Source organism: Drosophila santomea, chromosome 2L, assembly GCF_016746245.2.
Source record: "Drosophila santomea strain STO CAGO 1482 chromosome 2L, Prin_Dsan_1.1, whole genome shotgun sequence".
In the NCBI taxonomy this organism is placed as follows: Eukaryota; Metazoa; Arthropoda; class Insecta; order Diptera; family Drosophilidae; genus Drosophila; species Drosophila santomea.
Window position 1 is genome coordinate 26012336 of NC_053016.2, and position 20503 is coordinate 26032838.

Consider the following 20503-nt stretch of genomic DNA (forward strand, 5'->3'; position numbering starts at 1 on the left):
TGGTCCTTCCTTGCGGGGATCCTTTTTGGATGCTCGCTTCGACGCAATTGTACTTTCACTTGTAAGCGTCACTGTGTAGCTCTCCACGCACTGTCTCGGATCGGCTGTCTGCCCGTGTGGTACTCCGCGTACTTTCTTATTGAATGTCTGTGTACTCCGCGTACTTTTCCCGATCGACTGTGTGGCTGTATGGCTCTCCGCGCACTTCTCATTGACTGTCCCGAGCTGCGCCGGCGCCGTCCCTTATATCGGCTGCGGGAATCCCGTTATTTCCCCTTTTGCACACGGCTCGCTCGGGTCCAAGGTCCAAACATGTCCCGTTAGTTCACGGTGCGTCCTCTTTGTGCCTGTCCAAAGTCCGCACCGTTACCGTATGACCTCTATGCCCTTGGCGGGTTTGAGTCCAAGGTCCAGCGCGGTACCGTTAATTCACGGTCTCTCCGCTTTGCCGGGGTCCAAGGTCCATTATTTCCCGTTTAACCTGACCGCCCTTGACTCCTCTCGCATTTCAGCCGTCTTCGCTGTTGCTACGCCGATCTCCTGCACCCGGATTTGTGGGGAGTTTTAAGACTCCTTACAAGACTCAAGCTGCAATTATAGCAGAGGGTTCTTGTAATGCTAAAAAAAGCGCGACGGCTTTAAAGGACTGTGTGATGTAATCGCTACAAATAATTTTCCCTTGGCTCTTATTGACGCCAATATTTTCCACACGTCCGGCTTAAAAAGCGATTTTTAAATTTTCCTGTTTGTTGTCACCCAGCGTGCAAAATACCAGTTTTTATAGCTACTTTCTTGCCTTTCAAACTCTCCTGGAGTTTTCCAGTTATATGCTATACTTTGTTAGCTATGATGGTTACTCCTCATGCGCATTGATTGTTCCGGGGTATTATGCACTCGAACTCCGTTCTTATAAACTGTTGGACGTTTACAAGATATTTATTCGTACGATACGGTTCTTAATTGCCTACCTTATGACCAGTCGATCGTTTAAGAAAGTACAGAATTACTACTTCGATGGTGGTCAAAATCGATGTGGATCTCCTTGGGCAGCTTCAATGCGACACACAGTGCCAAAGGTGACTCTTCCCATCCAAGGCGGGGCAACCAAGCAAACATTGACTGTGCTGAACATCAAATGTATTGGCTCGGCAGAATACTTTCGCAGCCAGATGGTAGATGGTATTTATATAGAAGGAAAGTACTAAAACTGGACTTTTGAATTTGAAACGTATACTGAGCTATCATTTAAGGTAAAATGGACGTTTATTAAACTTTTGAGTTCGGTACACCGTATGGGTCAGTTCAGATAGAAGGACTGAACAACGTGCTCGGATCAATGAGTGCATTATTAGTAGCAAGTAACAGGTGAAAGGAGGTATTGCCGACCATATATGTAAGTGTAGATATTTGTAATCAGGATCACTTGCTGAGTTGATTTGGCAATGTCCGTCCATTCGGCCGTAGTGCGTCTGTCAGTTTGTCTGTCCATCCGTACGTGTGAATGTTGAGATAAGGCATGCATCTCTAGTGACATTTGGCACTTTCACTCCTACGCCTACAATCCAAAACAAAAACTGCCTCGCCTAGAATTCTGAAAATTGTTTAAATATTTTTTCAATTTATTTTTAGTCTTGCCAATTTCTATTGTTATATCAAAAACACTATAACGCTCATGAACAGTGTGGTTTTTTATTTTGATTACTTTTATAACAGTTACTCGTAGAGTAAAAGTGTATACTACGAGTATAAAGTATATATACTATATTCTTAATCAGAATAAATAGCCGAGTCGGTCTGGCCATGTCCGTCTATCCGTCCGTCTGTCTGTCCGTATGAACGTCGAGATCTCAGGAACTATAAAAGCTGAGATTAAGCATGCAGACGCCAGAGACATAGATAAGTTTGTTGACCAATGCACTGTGTTTTTTTTACTTTTTTTTTTGGCAGAAATTTGAAATGTTGACCTATCTTCACCAAATTTGGTTTGTGTTACTCTTTCTTTCCCCCAAGACTCACAAAGTTTCAAGTGATTTGGTCAACTTTTTCATATAGCTGCCATATAAACAATCTGGCCGATATGCCATATTTATCATACAAAAGAAAAAGATTTTTTATCTATATTTAATTATTTACCAATGAAATACAACATTTATTTAAATTATTCTGACAAACTGCTTTATATATATGCTGCCTAACTGCATCCTCAGAGCGACTATTGTCGCTCCAAATGTCTAGCAGCTCTGCATGTCCAAACAAATATTCAACTACAAAAACGTGATTTTTTCAAAAAGGAACAAAAAGGAGCATATGAAACTAGTTGTATAATATTATACACATGTTAGTTAATAACTTGCCGTTAAAATTCTTTTGAAGTGGTTTGCCATTCAAAAGTTACATTCCACGAAACACAGCTATACAAAAACATATAACATACACAAAAATGTTAGTGAACTACAAATCTACATACCTGTGCTACTGTTTTCCATGACAACACTTAAAATTTTTTTAGTTCTTTGAAGAAATATAAACCACAATTTTGTCTTACGCATGTTATCGACAATCATTGCATATAAAAGTAACGCCCACAAAAAAATGTTTCTTTCATTTTTGTTATAGTATTGTCAATTTCTATAGATCTCCAAAAAAAAAAATTTTCCGCGCCCAACAATCCGACCAAAATTGCCACGCCCACACTTTTAAATGGTTTGATATTTTTTCACATTTTTGTTAGTCTTAAAAATTGCTCTTGATTTTCAAAAAATTCTAAAAATGGTTTGATATTGTTTCACATTTTTGTTAGTCTTGTATATAGCTCTCGATTTTTAATAAAATTCGAAAAAATTTCCACGCCCACTCTAAAGCCCACAAACTGCCAAAAACTGTCAGTGCTAAAATTTCTCCTTCGCACTTCCACTAGCTGAGTAACGGGTATCAGATAGTCGGGGAACTCAACTAAAGCGTTTCTCTTGTTCATTAAATGAAATCTATACTATCAATTTCCCATTACAACATGAAAAAGATACTGAAAGTATGTACATTTCGTTTCAGGAAAGTCAACCGGATTTTATTAAAGCAATTTCGAAAGGATCGTATAAGGACAGTCTTATACACATTGTCATTATTTGGCGGCGAGATAAAAATCGCATAAAGTACGACTGGGTTAACGTCGCCAAACAGAATGGCAACAGTTCACCTGAACACTTCATAAATTCAACTAAGAACGAAATTTCCAATGCAATTAAGAAGTTATTAAAAAATTCAGAAACTTTATCTTACGAAGCATTTGTAGAGGTACATAATATCATATTCTAAAATTATCCAAATCCACAATGAATTATATCTTTCAGAACTTAATTAACGAACATTCACAAGGAATTTTAACTAAATGGATTTCTCAGTTCTTATATGTTGTCGATTACCTATCAGATAATATTGAAGAGGAGCACCTTTTTGCATTTATTTCACTTTTAGGAACTTTTGGATTTATGTTTGCCGTTGGATATGTATTAATTTACTTTGTTAAAGTTGAGGAGGAAAATCTTAAGGCGCAAGGCCAACTTTTCGATATACAAGGTAAGTATTCTAAGTATTCTTAGTCATCATGTTTTAGCCTTTTAGTTACTCAGCGCAAGCTATTGGAAAAATCAAATTCCCGATCTTCTGGACATCATATGCGTTATTTCATTATGACCTAAGATTATTGCAGTTTTTCGACTTCCCCGTTCACGTATTGTGGTCGTGTTGATCGACTTAATGTTTTCCCTATCGAAATATTTTAAGAATAGATGTAGACCCTCGATCGGAAATAGCGTGGGCATGGTTGCCAATTACTGTACTCTGGTTTCGCAGTTTTTTTATTGCATCACTTGCAGTCGATTTAGCAGGGTACAAACAATAAAACTTATTAAAGGAATTTACTACTAAAGGACGGTATTGTGTATAAGTATAAGAGGGGTACACCAACTTTGTCCAGGGCTGCTGCCGTCGTTCCTGTTTGCTATTATTTTTCGAATTGTTTCTCCGAGATTATAGTAGATTGAATGTAGTACTTTGTGCATATCAGACCCCAGACCTTTTTTTTGCTATAAAAAGATTTCGTAATGACATGCCCTTGATTCTTCAAAAATTTTGTGAAAGCGCTGCCATCGGATGCATAGAAGATACACTTTAAAATTAGTGAGTGCTTCGATGACTGCAAGAATCTCAATTTCGTACTGGTGTTTTTCCGTTGAGCATTAGTTGTATTTTTATTCATAAAATAAACTGTATGCATCTGACCATCAGTTGAGGATTTTTTTAATAGAATTGTACAGAATCCGTCGATGACGCGTCTGTGTGCGCTTCAGATTCTTTTCTTGCCTTTTTCGCAAAATTTCTGCTTCTACCAGGGGTAGTCGTCTGACTATTCGATTTTGGCTGTATGCGAGAGGCCTATTTTTCATTAAATTAAGAAATATATGAATCGCCAAGTATTCCACGTTGTTCGCTATGTTTAAGTGCAAATTGAAGCCAGTTATCGTTCGTAACTGTTTTTATCTATATAATTTTCCGAGTCCTCATCGAAGTCAAATCCCGGAAAATTACGTAGTCTTTGGCGGTTACCTATATCGCCTTTGATCCCGAAAATAGATATGCAAGTTGCAGCGCTATTCTCGTTATGCGTAATTAATTTTAGGACGTCGAAATATGGCTTTAATTTTTAACAGGTAATTTTCACAAACTTGTCTTTACTTTTCTTTTCGTCTCCGTTCACTTGTTAGATTTTAAGAGTATTTTTTTAAATTTATTTAAAATTTGGCTGGAAGTTCGACAACCGTTTAGGACCGCACTCGTTAAGGTTTCCAACTTAACTTCTCTTACGTTAATTGTCCTTTTTAAGTGTTCTTTATGAAACCCACTATAGCTTCTTCCTCGGTCTTCTCGTTCTCTTTTCGTCTTTGTCGATCTCGTCTTGTCTTCGTAGTTACTCGTTATACCCGTTACTCGTAGAGTAAAAGGGTATACTAGATTCTTTGAAAAGTACGTAATAGCCAGAAGGTAGCGTTTCTTGATCAGGATCAATAGCCGAGACGACCTGGCCATGTCCGTCTGTCCGTCCGTCTGTCCGTATGAACGTCGAGATCTCAGGAACTACAAAAGCTAGAAAGTTGAGATTAAGCATACAGACCTCAGGGACATAGAATAATTTGAACAATAATTTGATATTTTTTTTATTTTTCTATTGGTATTGTAAATTTCTATCGATTTGCGAAAAAACTTTTTGCCACGCCCACAAAGCGCCAAAGCTGCCACGCCCACACTTTTGAAAAATGTTCACTTTCACTGAGTAACGGATATCAGTCGGGGAACTCTCTCTTGTTTTATTCTTCAATTTTACATATTGTTATCTGGATATATTTTGGGACTTCTCACAGTTTAGTCAAAAGGGTATGTGGTAAGAGCATACTCTGGTGGTAAATACAGATTTGGGGGCACAAGTAATGCCGGTACTTCGGAAATGCATCCTAACTCGACCTCTACTGATATTATTATACCCGTTACTCGTAGAGTAAAAGGGTATACTAGATTCGTTGAAAAATATGTAACAGACGGAAGGAAGCGTTTCCGACCATATAAAGTATATATATTCTTGATCAGGATCAAAAGCCGAGTCGATATGACCATGTCCGTCTGTCCGTCTGTCCGTTCGTATGAACGCTGAAATCTCAGGAACTACAAAAGCTAAAAAGTTCAGACTAAGAATAGAGACTCCAGAGACATAGACGCAACGCAAGCTTGTCGATTCATGTTGCCACGCCCACTCTAACGCCCACAAACCGCCCAAAACTGCCACGCCCACACTTTTGAAAAATGTTTTGATATTTTTCCATTTTTGTATGAGTTTTGTAAATTTCTATCGATTTGCCAAAAAAGTTTTGCCACGTCCACTCTAACGCCCACAAACCGCCCAAAGCTGCTACGCCCACTCTTTTCAAACATGTTTTGATATTTTTTCATTTTTGTATTAGACATGTAAGTTTTTATCGATTTGCCAAAAAACTTTTTGATACGCCCACTCTAACACCCACAAACCTACAAAAACTGTCAGTGTTGAAGACTCTCCTTCGCACTTCCACTAGCTGAGTTACGGGTATCAGATAGTCGTGGAACTCGACTATAGCGTTTTCTCTTGTTTATCTGTGTAAATGCGGCCATCAGCAGCGTCCACTCCGTCCACTAATTGGCTATATTTGAAGTCTCGTTTTTCATGCGCGCATTAGAAATATTTAAAGTGGTTTCTTTTCAACGCATCGTGAAGACTGTTGGATAAATGTAACACGCATATTCTTCTGTATTGCTTTTAGGCACTTAATTTGTTATTGTCAGAGGACTAAAAATCTGTCCCCAAAAAGATTTCAAGAAATAAAAAGACTGACATGTTACGTGCGCCCTTAATATAAGATCGTAAGACTTTTGATTCAGACAATCAAGGAAATGCAGTTCGACAATTAACAAGTCAAATAACCAAGTCAATCGTTTATATGGAAATTCTACTCCAGTTATTTGTAAAGTTTTTCAGGCGAGCATTGACTCCCAACACTAAGCCCATACAACCAATTACCTCTTATCCTGTATAACAAACCTCAGCCCACTAAAAATCGGAGGCACAGAAGAGTTCAGGTCTAGTAGAGAGGACTACGAACTTCGTGTCTAAAGGGAAAACAGATTACAAGTGTAGAAGGGATACAAGTTGAGTCACTCACAGAGATAAAAGATTTCGAGTCCTGAGAGGACAGTCTCTAGGATACAGAAGAATATTTTGGGACTCCAGAAGGTGCGAGTCGTCAGGTCTAGAAGAAATCCTCGACCCGGGGGGATAAGAAAATCCGAAACTGAGATGACCGCAAAAATACACATCCTCTTTCAAGATGGACGGCAAGCAAGCCAAGGCCTACGGCAACACCGCCAATGTGGTCAACGCCGTGAAAATAATAGACCACAAGGAGAAGATCTTAGGCGTGCAGTAATCGCCATGGTTTTAATGTTTCCAGCGTACCGCACTTAAAATACACACAACCATACATATATATACACAATTTTCCCTTCATTTTATATATTTTTTGTGTGTATATCGTTTTATAATATGTTAAACCGCGCATAGATATATGTATAATTTCAAATTAATATCTATTAGGATCCGGAACGCCGTTTTCCGATGGCAAATTGGATACCCTGCACCATCAAAATTATTGTCAACTAATGTTGCTCCCTATCATAGAACTTATTATACCCGTTACTCGTAGAGTAAAAGGGTATACTAGATTCGTTGAAAAGTTTCTAACAGGCATAAGGAAGCGTTTCCCACCAAAGTATATATATTCTTAATCAGTCCGTGTCGATCTGGCCATGTCTGTCCGTAGGAACGTCCCACAAACCGCCCAAAACTGCCATGGCCCGATCATCTTACGATCAAGCGAGAACTATTTTGTTGGACTGTGAGAACTGATGCCTAACGAACGGTTCAAACATAATTATTTTTCAGGTGAGAGGCTTACGAAGATCCCATTACCTAAATACGGCGAACTTGTAGTGACAGTCTAGTGTCAGAACATAGGATGCCTCTCCCTCGGGCCAAGGGCACTAACATGCCGACGAAACAGATTTGACGTCCAACAAAAGGGCTGTTCGTATTTATTAAGGAATAGTGATATTGGGTTCAACCATATATATTCCTGTAGTGTGAGATTTGTGTACCTAAACATGCTCAACTTTCAACTTTAATTGCTAAAATTAATTTGACATTTTATATAACATTGAACATAAGTAGTATCGGTGCACGCTTGCTAATTCTTTTATTATATTCCCAAACATTCTCATATAAAGTCCCAAACTTCTGCGAAAGAGAACATGCGTTAATGTGTCAGAATTGCGCTTTTCTTAGTTATTAAAATAATTATTTCTAAAATTTCGGAAATCAAAACTACGTACTAGGCCAAGAAGCCAGGTCGTTTTGAGGTTCGATTCCAGGGAAATAGGAATGCTGTTGTGGAGCCCGAGCGTATTGGGCAAACAGCCTGTTTTTACCAAAGACTAGCGAGAAGGGGTTTTCGTCATACAATTTTTGAAGACGTGCCAGTTCCATGTACCTAGTGAAAGCTCCCTAAAAAGGGGATCACTGTTTTATGCGTCATGTTGGCCAGGAGGAGGTGACCAACATATCGATTAATTGCTTGATTTTATTTTTGGGCTTAACGACGCATTTGTGTCATAAGGGAGACTTTTTGATTGCACTTTCAACCTTTTTATCTTATTATTACGAGTAGTAATCAGCTACATTCCTTGTTGAAAAAATTCTAAGGAAAACATACCCCAATTCCTTAATACTTAATACTCCTTAGAGCGCTGCATCACAAAGTGCGACCGCGGGAGAAACACATAGACTGTATGATACTCATGATAGGGAGAGTTTGGAAAACTTAAGGACAGATTATGCCCGAAAACTCTACCGATAGCTCTTTGAGACATCAAGACACCAGATGCCTTAATTAAGTGAGCACAGAGGAACAGAAACCATGCATCATATGCCTTTGAAGCTGTGACCAGTTACCAATTTCACTCCGAACTATATTGGAATCTAATTTACCTGGCATTCAAAATCTATGAAACCGGCAGAGGGGAACAAGGGACTGATGAAGGTCAAAGAATTAATGGAACAAAAGCAATGATTACGTGCAATAAATTAGGGAGTTCCATAGTCTTTTTGTGAGAGCAGCCAGCCTGTATAATTTTTGGAGGATGGGGCAGAGGATTATGATTATGACTACTGTGGGCTTACCAGAGCAATGAAAGAGACTTTATGAGGATCAAAGAATTGATGGAATCCTTTAGTGACTATATCTCTGACATGTATAACTTACACTTTAAGTTGAACCTCGAAAAAAGGAAGAACGTACAGTACACCGATATTTGAAAAACCGTGGGAAACCAGTGCGAAGCACACCCGTTAATTAAATTCATTACTCAGAACGTAAGAGTTATCTACGTATCCGTATGACCATACAAACTAAACCAGGATGCCAGAACTGCTTACACGGTTACATGCTTGGCTTTGTGTGTGACTAATAAGTCACCCATGCATGTCCCGATTCTAGTGACGACGCTAACCCCACGGTAATTTTTTCCGCGGTGTCCGCCAGGCAAGACCAGGACACTGGGACCTCGTCATTTCCGTAAATGTATTTAAGCCCAAGCAAATATAGCTTCATAAGAATCTAAATATGCATTAGTCCGGGACCACATTATCAACAATTCAAAAGAAGGAGATGACATACAGGACACCCGAAAGATACAAAAGTTTTATGATAACAGAGCAGAACATTGACAGCTCAAAGAGAAAGTGCTGGACAGAGTGGAAAGCGTACGCAGAAAAATACTATGCTTAATACTAGTAGATACAGGTGCTAGCGCTATTTGTATTGGCAAAGGGACAAAAGAATTTTTAAAACGAACCCAGTCAATAACACAGTACTCACAAGCCTAACTCGCAATTCGACGTGCCGAAACGGTTTCAAATGAGTAATTTGCGCATTGTTTAGCGTTGTTTTTTTGTTGTATGCGAAATGAGTGAAATTCAATCCAAAGCGGAATGGATGGAATGAGTAAATGCAGAGTAAATGTTTAGAGTACTCGGATAAAATTTTGGAAATTTTGTCGTTCATGACTTGCATAGGCAATAATGAGAATGCAGAGCTCGAATGAAAGCGTAAGTTCTTAGTAAATTGCGTACATATGTACAACATAATATATGTAAATACATAATATATGAGTAAATAGAATAACTCATTAATAATAGAGCATTTTCAGATGCTAGAAATTTAATTAATTTAATAATCCTGATACTATAAATAAATTATGTTTCAGTAATTTATTAATCCATGCCTTTCTATTTTTCTATGTCTTGTATTAAATAGCAAGACAAAAAAGAAAAAACAAATACGCAATAAATTTGACGTAGCCAATGCGGTGCACAGTTAACCGTCTCGGTTATTCGGTTATTATTTGTGCATTGCTTCGCCGTTCGAATATAGTAAATTTTTTACTCATGCCTTTACCACATTTGCCAAATTCGTTTTACTCTATGTATGTCGTACTCAGTCAGTCAGAACTTTGAGTACGAGTACCAAATGTTGCTTTGACTGTATTTATGCAGACCTCTGATGGCCATATCGACTCGGCTATTGATCTATCTATCCACACTTTTGAAAAATGTTTTGATATTTTTTAATTTTTGTATTAGTCTTGTAAATTTCTATCGATTTGCCAAAAAACTTTTTGCCACGCCCACTCTAACGCCCCAAACCCGCCAAAAACTGTCAGCGTTGAAGACTCTCCTTCGCACTTCCACTTGCTGAGTAACGGATATCAGATAGTCGGGGTACTCGACTATAGCGTTCTCTCTTGCTATACCCGTTACTCGTAGAGTAAAAGGGTATACTAGATTCGTTGAAAAGTATGTAACAGGCAGAAGGAAGCGTTTCCGATCATATAAAGTATATGTATTCTTGATCAGGATCAGTAGCCGAGTCGATCTGGCCATGTCCGTCTGTCCGTCCGTCTGTCTGTCCGTCTGTCCGTATGAACGTCGAGATCTCAGGAACTACAAAAGCTAGAAAGTTGAGATTAAGTATACAGACTCCAGGGACATAGACGCAGCGCAAGTTTGTCGATTCATGTTGCCACGCCCACTCTAACGCCCACAAACCGCCTAAAACGGCCACGCCCACACTTTTGAAAAAGGTTTTGATAGTTTTTCATTTTTGTATTAGTCTTGTAAATTTCTATCGGTGTGCCAAAAATGTATTTGCCATGCCCACTCTAACGCCCACAAACCGCCCAGAGCTACGACGCCCACAGTTTTGAAAAATGTTTTGATATTTTTTCATTTTTATATTGGTCTTTTAAATTTCTATCGATTTGCCAAAAAACTTTTTGCCACGCCCACTCTAACGCCCACAAACCGCCAAAAACTGTCAGTGTTGAAGACTCTCTTTCGCACTTCCACCAGCTGAGTAACGGGTATCAGATAGTCGGGGAACTCGACTATAGCGTTCTCTCTTGTTTTAGTCATTAAATCGGAGGTGGCCAAATAAGTGATATCCATAAGGTGACGGAATCTTTTTATTTAATTGAATCTAGTGCGCGTCATATTTTTGACGATGCCAAAGAGGCAAGTTTGCCCAACAATTTAATTTACCACTGATTGTAGGGGGCGTCGTCCTCCAAGATATGTTGAGCTGATTGTCGAAGTTGGGACAAATTCCCACGGCGCAAACGAATAAGTCGAAAAGGGGCCACCGAAGAAGAACAGCAAGCGGGGGCGACGTGGGCATATGTGCGTTTTATTCAAGTGCATACATGAGACTAATTATAGCTTAAAATTAGAGCGGCGCTCTTACCCGCTTTACATCGCTAAAGCGGGATCGGGTGATCGGGTGCGCTTGGGGAGCTCGAGCTCGGATGAGAGCGTAAGTGCGTAATAGGGGCGAGCGCGGACGAGAGCGCCTTTCCTTGCAATAATCTGGATTGCAACATGGTCCATGCTATGGCTGGTGGCAGGCTCCGGACACGACCCATCCGAAAACGGTGCTCTGGGCCACCGTCAGTCCGTCCTGGATCTTCAGAAAGCCTGGCTTCATCACTCGCGGATACAGGTGCGCTCCCAGGACCACGGAGATCGTAGCGGGTAGGTAAGAACGCTCATCGGCCAAGGAAATGTCCCGGGAGTGGGCCGCACTGTCTCGCTCAGCTCCCGGATTGGAGTGCAAATGCGCACGTGTGGCTCGACCTTCAAAACCAGTTCGAACCGGACGCTGTTGTCCCATTTGGGAGCTCACGGTGGCCGAGCAAACATGCTCATCCCCAACTCTGGTCGTTAGCAGCCTTAACGCAGTCGCCAGCTACGCGTCGATGATCTCGTAGGCGAGCACGGGTCGATAAGCGCCGCCGTGTCTAAGGCCTGAGTCCCGGTACTAATCCGCACCATAGCAGTCGGTAGCAGGTTGACGCTGTGTCGCTGTAACAGGGTCGATAGCGATGGAGCGGAGGATGCGCTCGGCGGGCTACTCGGATGGGCGGCGGAAAAGTGCCTAGGCGCAACGGACGCACCCTCATGATAGGACGAGGAACCCCTTGGTGAGGCGGACGAGGGCCACGGAGCGTCTGAAAGACGTCGGGAAGCGCCAAGCGATTGCCGAAGTGCGGCTGAAGAACGCTGTGGAGCGGCGGACGGGAGCGGAGGAGCGGCTGGAGGCCGTGGAGTGGCTGACGAGTTCCGCGGGATGTGGCTTTGTGGCCTGCGCGCCTCCTGGCGCGACTGGCGCTCGAAGAGGTGCAGCAGCGTGTGATGATCCCGCCCGCACGTTTTGCAGCAGTCCCCTCGCCGACACGTTCCATCGGAGTGTTCGTGGGCCAGACAGCGGGGGCAGTACCGATTAGCGAGGACTTAAGCGCAGAAATCGGCGGCATTTCCGTAACGGGTGGATCGCACTGCAGACTCGACAACGGTAGGAATTAGTACCTCGAGTACATTTGCTTTCCAATGCGGTGGCGTTGCGCGGACGTGGAGACATTGTGCTTGATATGACTGGAGGATTTTGACGGAGAGAAACGGAAATCAGTACTGATAAACCTACGACTAACTACAAAACAGCATAGTGACGAGGAACATTGGAGTGGACAGGCTACTGATTATTGAGGGCAGCCGGCTGCTTCCATCGGAAAAAGGACGACCTTTGCTACGGGACGTTTGATGATACAAATACCAACACATACCCTCTTGTAATGAGGCAGGCTCGTCCGGTATAGTTTTTGACGTCGAAGGGTCCGACAGAGTTCATACCGGTATGGGTGAAGGGCCGCGAGAAGGACGACCGTTCCTTGGGTAACCTTCCCATGAGTTGAGTTTGCAACATCTTTTTGTGAATGACGCATACCTTGCCGGCATAGATAACAAACTTGACCAAATTCCTCACCTTCGGAATCCAAAATTTGGAACGGAGCAGACCGATCATCAATTGATTACCGCCGTGCAGCGTTATGCGATGAGTAAAAAGGACGAGGAGTCGAGACAGATGGCAGCTGTACGGAAGGATTACCGGGAGCCGATCGTCATATTGGAGAAGTTCGGAGGCTGTAACCCGGCCGCAAGCTCTCATGACCCCTTGAGAATCGAGAAACGGGTTCCAGTTTTGAACAGGACTGGATGCAGGCACCGGCCGTTTTTGGCTTAAACAGCCAATTAGGAGACACTCGACCGACTAAATCTCAGTAGACGCCAGGTGGTTCTCAAACGAAGCATTGATCTTTCGCGCGCGCTGAATAAAGCGACGAGCGTAAGCAAGGACTCGCAACGCCTTGTCGAGGGTGGAAAAACGCTCAAGAATATCTTCCGGGGGGGCCTTCGCAACATGGACCTTGACTGCTCGCTTCTCGAGTTCCATCTCGGGGGGTCATTGCCTTGAGTGGGCCACTCGCAACGCGGCCCTTGCAACCGCCGACTGTCCGCGAGGTCTTGAAGCCCTACCCCCCGGCCAGCGAGATCAGCCGATTATGCTCGGAGCGGACATGTGCCCATTTCTCGACCTCCGTGAACTGCGTGATCCTTGAGACCCGATTAGCCACGAATGTTGTCCAATGACATGCCGGCCTGTGCAACCAGGCGAGAACAATAGTTGAATCCGTCCAACAATAGAGGGCGGACGCAGGCCCGGGCATCCTTGGAAGAATGGCGTTGGCCATCTCAGACAATAGAACGGCTCCGCACAACTCCAGCCGAGGTAGCGACACCGTCATTACTGGGGCCACCCGTGTCTTTGCCGTTAGCAAATTCACCGCTACCGTGGACCCGACCTCAACTCTGACATAAATGGAGGCGCCATACGCCACAGGACCCATGATGTTCTATTTTCAAGTGTGGTCGGAATGCGACCCAGCGGGGAAAGCGGATCTGATCGAGCGCCGAGTAATTTTCCCGGAAGTCAACCCATCTCTTGCAGAATTCTTGACGGAGGACATCGTCCCAGCCTAGATCCTTGAGCCAAATGTCCTGCATAAACATCTTTGCTCGGACAAGTGGCGGCTAGACAGCCGGCTGGATCGAGGACTTAACGCTTTGAGAACGACGACCCCGAGGTCAATTCTGCAGGAGTGAAGAAAAACTCATTAGATGTCGCCTTCCACCCCACGCCGAGAGTCTTGGCCGTGCTCTCTGCGTCGATTTCGAGAAAATTAGCCCGAGATGGTCAGTCTGGATGTCTGCCAAAATCGCCTTGCTGTTGGACGTCCTGAGTGGGAACCTCGCTGAACCCAGGGCCCCCTGGAGCTCACGGAAGGCTGCTTGGGCCTCCGTTTTTGAGTCTGCCCCAGCGAGCACGTCGTCGACATACATGAAATGTCGGATTATCTGACTCGCCTACGGATACCTCGACTCTTCGTCGTCGGCGAGCTGTTGTAGGACCGGTATCGCCAGGAATGGAGCACAATTGATTCCGAAGGTGACCGCCTTTAGTTCGTAGTCGCGGATTTCCCCATCGGAATTGCGAAACAGAATGCGCTGGAGAGGAGTATGCTTGGGGTCTACCCAAATCTGCCGTTACATCAGCATTAAAAACGAACTTAAGGTATCGCCACTTTAGAATCTGAATTAGTTAAGACCGGGCCCGCGTAAAGGATGTCATTCAGACTGGTCCCATTTGCGGAAGGGCTAAAAGCATTGAAAACTACCCGCACTTTAGTGGTTGTACTTTCGGGCTTGTGAACGACATGATGTGGAAGATAGTACGTGGCGGAACTGCTCGTCATAGAAACCTCGGCCATGTAACCTAAGTCAAGGTATTCTTGGATCACCGCGTCATACTGGGCTTTGAGTAAGGGATCCCTTTTCAGCCGCTGCTCGTTGCGGAGGAACTGAGCCATATCGTGAAGATACTAGTTCGAAACCCTTGTGCTCGGGGTCGCGCAAGGGGAGCGTCACAACATACTTGCCATGATGGTCCCTTCTGGTGGTTTTTCGAAATTGTGTTCGCAAACCGAATCAGACTCAGAGACAGTCTGTGTGGACACTTCCTCCACCTCTTAGGATTTGGCGAGGAGCTGGTCCAGCGAGTCGTCGAGGGCGCAGCTGAATGGGGGTCTGCTGAATGGACTGGGCCTGTCAACACCCAACAAAAAATGGTTTCCTGGCCGGAAAGGGATCCACAAATGTTTATTTTGCATTTGCCCAGGAGAATATACAGAAGAATGTCTGCTCCTATCAAGACATCAATCTGGGAGCTCTCAAAGAACTTGGGGTCCCCTAGGGGGATGTCCTTAAGAAGATCTTGTGGAATTGGATACGAGGGCAGATTTCCGGCCAGGTGCGGGAAACCATAGGCTGTGGTCTCTAACTGAATCCCAGGCTTGGAAGGCGATCGAATTGAAAAATTACACACCTTAGTGAGTTGACCGGTCACGGTTTGGTTTAGGCCAGACACTTGTGCCTCGATAGCCTTGAAGGGAAGTCTGATTAAATTAAACAGCCGATCCGTGATGAAGGTTGTTTGGAACCCAGGGTCAATCAAGGCTCGCACCTGAAAGTTGCACCCCAGATGGCACACGTTAATGAGGGCAGTGCCCAGTAGAACGGCCCTTGAAACGGAAGCGAAACATACTTGCACATCTGAGGGATTCTCTGAGGCGCCCGTGCCTTCTGGAATCGGAGCGGTTGCAAATGGATTACCGCGGTGCAGGAGGGTGTGATGCCGGCTGTGGCATGTGAAGCAGCTGTGGGCACTAGTGCAATCCCGTTGCTGGTGCCCTCGTGCGAAACAGTTCAGGCAGCGCTGCCTTCTCTTGATGTAGTCGGCGCGACCATTCACATCCAGGAACCGTGGACATAAGCGAATAGGATGGTTCTCCCTGGTCTCGTATGAGTTGAGCCTGCGCGGTGGGGCGCTTGCAATTGCCGATCTCGGCCGAAATTGCCCCGAAACGATAGGCCGGACGTCGTCGACAGCCTCCAAAGTACGGTGTCGCTCATTCAGGAATTATATTCATATTATTACATTTCTTTTGTAATTTATTAAATATATTAATTCGTAGATGAATAATTTATCATCGGAGGTTAGTTCCTGGAAAAAAGGCAGATAATATACGTATACGGAATATGGACATGCATGCAAATGTATGGGCACAGTAAAGCATCGAATAGTGGACTGTATTTAATGTATGTAAAAGGACAAAAAAATGATGTGGCGAAAAAATGGCACACACCAAGATGAGAAAAAAACAAGAGAGAACGCTATAGTCGAGTTCCCCGACTATCTGATACCCGTTACTCAGCTAGTGGAAGTGCGAAGGGGAGTCTTCAACACTGAAAGTTTTTGGCGGTTTGTGGCCGTGGTAAAAAATGTTGTTTGCAAATCGATAGAAAAAACAATACAAAAATGAAAAAATATCAAAACATTTTTAAAAAGTGTGGGCGTTGCAGCTTTGGGCGGTTTGTAGGCGTTATAGTGGTTTGTAGTTTTTTGGCAAATCGAGAGAAATTTACAAGACCAATACAAAACGGAAAAAATATCAAATTATTTTTCAAAAGTGTGGGCGTGGCAGCTTTGGTCGGTTTGTGGACGTTAGAGTGGGCGTGCCAAAAACTTGTTTGACAAATCCATAGAAATTTACAAGACTAATAATGAAAAAATATCAAATTATTTTTCAAAAGTGTGGGCGTGACAGTTTTGGGCGGTTTGTGGGCGTTAGAGTGAGCGTGTCAAAAACTTTTTTGGCAAATCGATAGAAATTTACAAGACCAATACAAAAATGAAAAAATATCAAAACATTTTTATAAAGTGTGGGCGTGGCAGATTTGGGAGGTTTGTGGGCGTTAGAGTGGGCGTGGCAACATGAATCGACAAGCTTGCGCTGCTTCTATGTCTCTGGAGTCTGTATGCTTAATCTCAACTTTCTAGGTTTTTTAGTTCCTGAGATCTCGACGTTCATACGGACGGACAGACTGACGAACGGACGGACAGACGGACATGGCCAAATCGACTCGACTATTGATTCTGATCAAGAATATATATACTTTATATGGTCGGAAACGCTTCCTTCTGCCTGTTACATACTTTTCAACGAATCAAGTATACTCTTTTACTCTACGAGTAACGGGTATAAATATCGCAAACGCGGCGGACTGTCCGGCGAACAAGGAAATTTCCGAAGACAGTGCACACAAGTTGGCCGATAGTAATTATGCCTTTTTTTTCTCACCACACCATTTCACTTTTTACTTTGACATATAATTGTGTACATATGTATGTACATACGGAATGTATGGAATGACTATGTATGTAACTATGTAAATTGTATGATCATATGAACATTTGTGGATATGAAAACTGAGTTTCTCACCTGCCGTTGTGTCGGAAAATTCACGGATGTGGAATTGACACGAAAAGTAGTCTTACAACAGTGCGACCGAAGTTGAATGTTCGGAGCTCTGCTGAAAACCGGCAGTGAAAAAATTTAAGAAGGCTTGTACTTATCTTGGCCGAACAAATAGCCGGAAACTGCTGGCAGAAGAATATCCTGGTTTGAAGGACCATTGATTGTAGGGGGCCGTCGTCCTCCAAGATATGTTGAGCTGATTGTCGAAGTTGGGACAAATTCCCACGGCGCAAACGAATAAAAGGGACCAATGAAGAAGGAGAACAGCAAGCGGGGGCGTCGTGGGCATATGTGCGTATCGGTGTTCGGGTGCATACATGAGACTAATTGTAGCTTAAAACTAGAGCGGCGCTCTTACCCGCATTACATTGCTAAAGCAGGATCGGGTGATCGGGTGCGCTTGGAGAGCGCGAGCTCGGATAAGAGCGAGCGCGTAAGAGGGACGAGCGCGGACGAGAGCGAAAGCTCTGTGCGCAGAGGTCATATAGTGGCCCCTTACATAAACAACCACATCTAAATCAAATAATGTTTCAAAGACTTCAATGGGTAATTCAGCATCTAAGTCTGTAATTATTTCCATTTACCAAGTCAAAGCTAGTGTACGACATCTGAATATCGCATAAACTCTTTCTTCATTTTGGTGTATTGTTTTTTATAGTATTCGTTTTCTGCCGAGTCCATTACATCAGGAGTAATACGTCTTATTGACGAACTCTGCTATTAATTCGTTCTCATATCCATGAGATATGATCGGCAGGGCTTTCTGGAAATTATACTAAAGATCGAGAATTAGCTACTGCATATACACAAGTGGGCATAAGTATTTAGACAAGAAAAATATTCATTATATTTGTTCGTAACTTATTGTTTACTTACAGGAAAATTGTTTAAAATTTCAGTAAATAGGTAGACTATCGTAGTTAAATTAGGTAATATAAACATAGGGATAACTTCATTGTTGATTTAAGAAAAATTACTTTTCTATAAATTATCGGTGGCATAAGTATTTAGACAAATTGCTCTTCCCAGAGCAATTGGTGTATCAGTTCAGGCAACTCGTTTTTGCGCCAACAAAGTTATTTATTATTTGAAGAGTTGACTTAAGCTTGAAAGTTTAAGTGAACAGTTTTTGGAGCCATGGCTACTGAGGCCTTCGGCTAATGTACATTTGTCTGTTTTTTTTTTTTACATATTTACAGGATGGTATGAATATTATTTATATTGTTAATATAAAATTCTACAACTATGATTAACCATATGAATCTTAATTTATTTTATATTATATTATATATGTTACATTCTTTTAAATATTTTATAATGGTTCTTATGTTGTCAGATGTTGGGTTTGTTACTAAAGATTTTAATGAAGATTGAGAAAAATATTTTAATCTGATTTGATTAAAGGTGGGACAAAAAGTAAGCAAATGTTCGAGGGTAATCGAGTTGTTCGTGTTACAAAAAGGACATAAGGCAGAGGCATTTTTATTCATATAGTGTGCATGTGTTAAATTCGTGTGTCCCAGTCGGATGCGAATCAACTTAGTCTCATCTTTGCGAGGTATCATTAATTTATCCTTATAGTTCAGATAGTTCTTTATATTCATTTTATGTAAATTGATTGATTTGTACCAAGTGGATGTATCGGTGAACCTATTTAGTTGGTTTGTAAAATAAAATTTTTTTATGTGATTCTTTAAGTCTGTATTATTGTTGTTTTGTGTGTATGTTAATGGAAAAAGTCTTTTGAGTCTTTTGAGTCTTTTGCTGATTTATCAGCAAGCTCATTTCCTGTTATATTAATGTGGCTGGGAACCCACAGAAGGGTAAATTTTGGAAAAAATCTTATTAATAAGTTTCTTATTTCGACTACGTAATATGTATTGTTGTTTACATTTTTAATTGCATTAAGGGATGAGAGAGAGTCGGAACAAATCATAAATTTACCTCGTCTGGTTTTAAGTAGTAAAATTGCTTCGTGTATCGCTATTAATTCCGAAGAAAATACGGTAGAGTATGTTGGAAGTAACCCCATTTTAAAAACTTCAGTTTCTGAAGTTATCGCATAGCCTGTAGATTCGTTCATTTGAGATCCATCTGTATATACGAATGATGTTTTATTACTTTGCTCTGACTTAAGTTGAAGGAATTGTTTTCGGTAGACTTCTGGAGGTGTTGTGTTTTTATTGAGTTTACTGAGTGTCGTGTTGATGGTACTCGAGTTAAGGGCCCAAGGTGGGTCTTTGTGTTTGAGTTTTTTTGGAGGTCTTAAAACAATGTTAAAGGATTTATTAAGTTTAAGAACTTTGTCTAAAACAGAATGTTTTTTCTCTGGTTTTGGTTGCTTATAGTTCTTAATTATGTTATGAAGTGGTGAGTCTGAACTGCTAAGTACGAGTTGGAAGAGATTTGTAGTTAGAAACTCTGTTCTGATATCAAGGGGTGTGATGTTTGCTTCAAATAGAATGTTAGACGTTGGTGTAGTTCGAAATGCTCCCAAGGCTATCCTAACTGCTGTATTTAAAATCGACTTAATTTTTTTCAGACTGCTTGGTGCAGCCGATCCATACAATGGCAAAGCATAATCCAATTTTGAAATAATAATGGACTTAACAATTGATACTAATGTAAGTGTACTGCAGCCAAACTTTGTGCTTGCAAGACACTTGATGATATCGAGGCGTTTTGAAAGACATGTTGTGAGATCATCAATATGTGGGTTCCACTTGTGTTTCCTATTGAATGTAACACCCAACAGTTTCAATAAAGAAACATTGGGAATGTGGACTTGGCTGGTAGATACATTGCAAATACAATTTTGTTTGTTACAAATGTGCATATGCTTGCATTTGGCGGGAGATAGGTTGCCGCCAGAGTAGTTGCACCAATCCGAAATATTGCAAAATAAGGAATCTAGGTTTATCGTAGTATTTTTAGTTTTGTCTAACTTAATTAGAAGATTAAAGTCGTCGGCGTATGCACTTATGTATATTTCTTTGTATAAAGCAATGATTTCTGTAAGTTTTTGGTAAGCAATAACAAACAG

At 41.9% G+C, this 20503-nt stretch overlaps 1 protein-coding gene across 4 annotated transcripts in view; it reads left to right on the forward strand.

The window, feature by feature from the left end:
- Positions 1–20503, forward strand: part of LOC120447063 (dnaJ homolog subfamily C member 16) — a 412134-nt gene that overhangs the window by 306797 nt on the left and 84834 nt on the right. For all 4 annotated transcript variants that reach the window (XM_039628657.1, XM_039628491.1, XM_039628573.1 and 1 more), the window contains 2 exons: positions 3049–3291; positions 3348–3573. In XM_039628657.1, coding sequence (XP_039484591.1) covers positions 3049–3291; positions 3348–3573 — 469 coding nt within the window. The remainder of the gene's footprint in view (positions 1–3048; positions 3292–3347; positions 3574–20503) is intronic.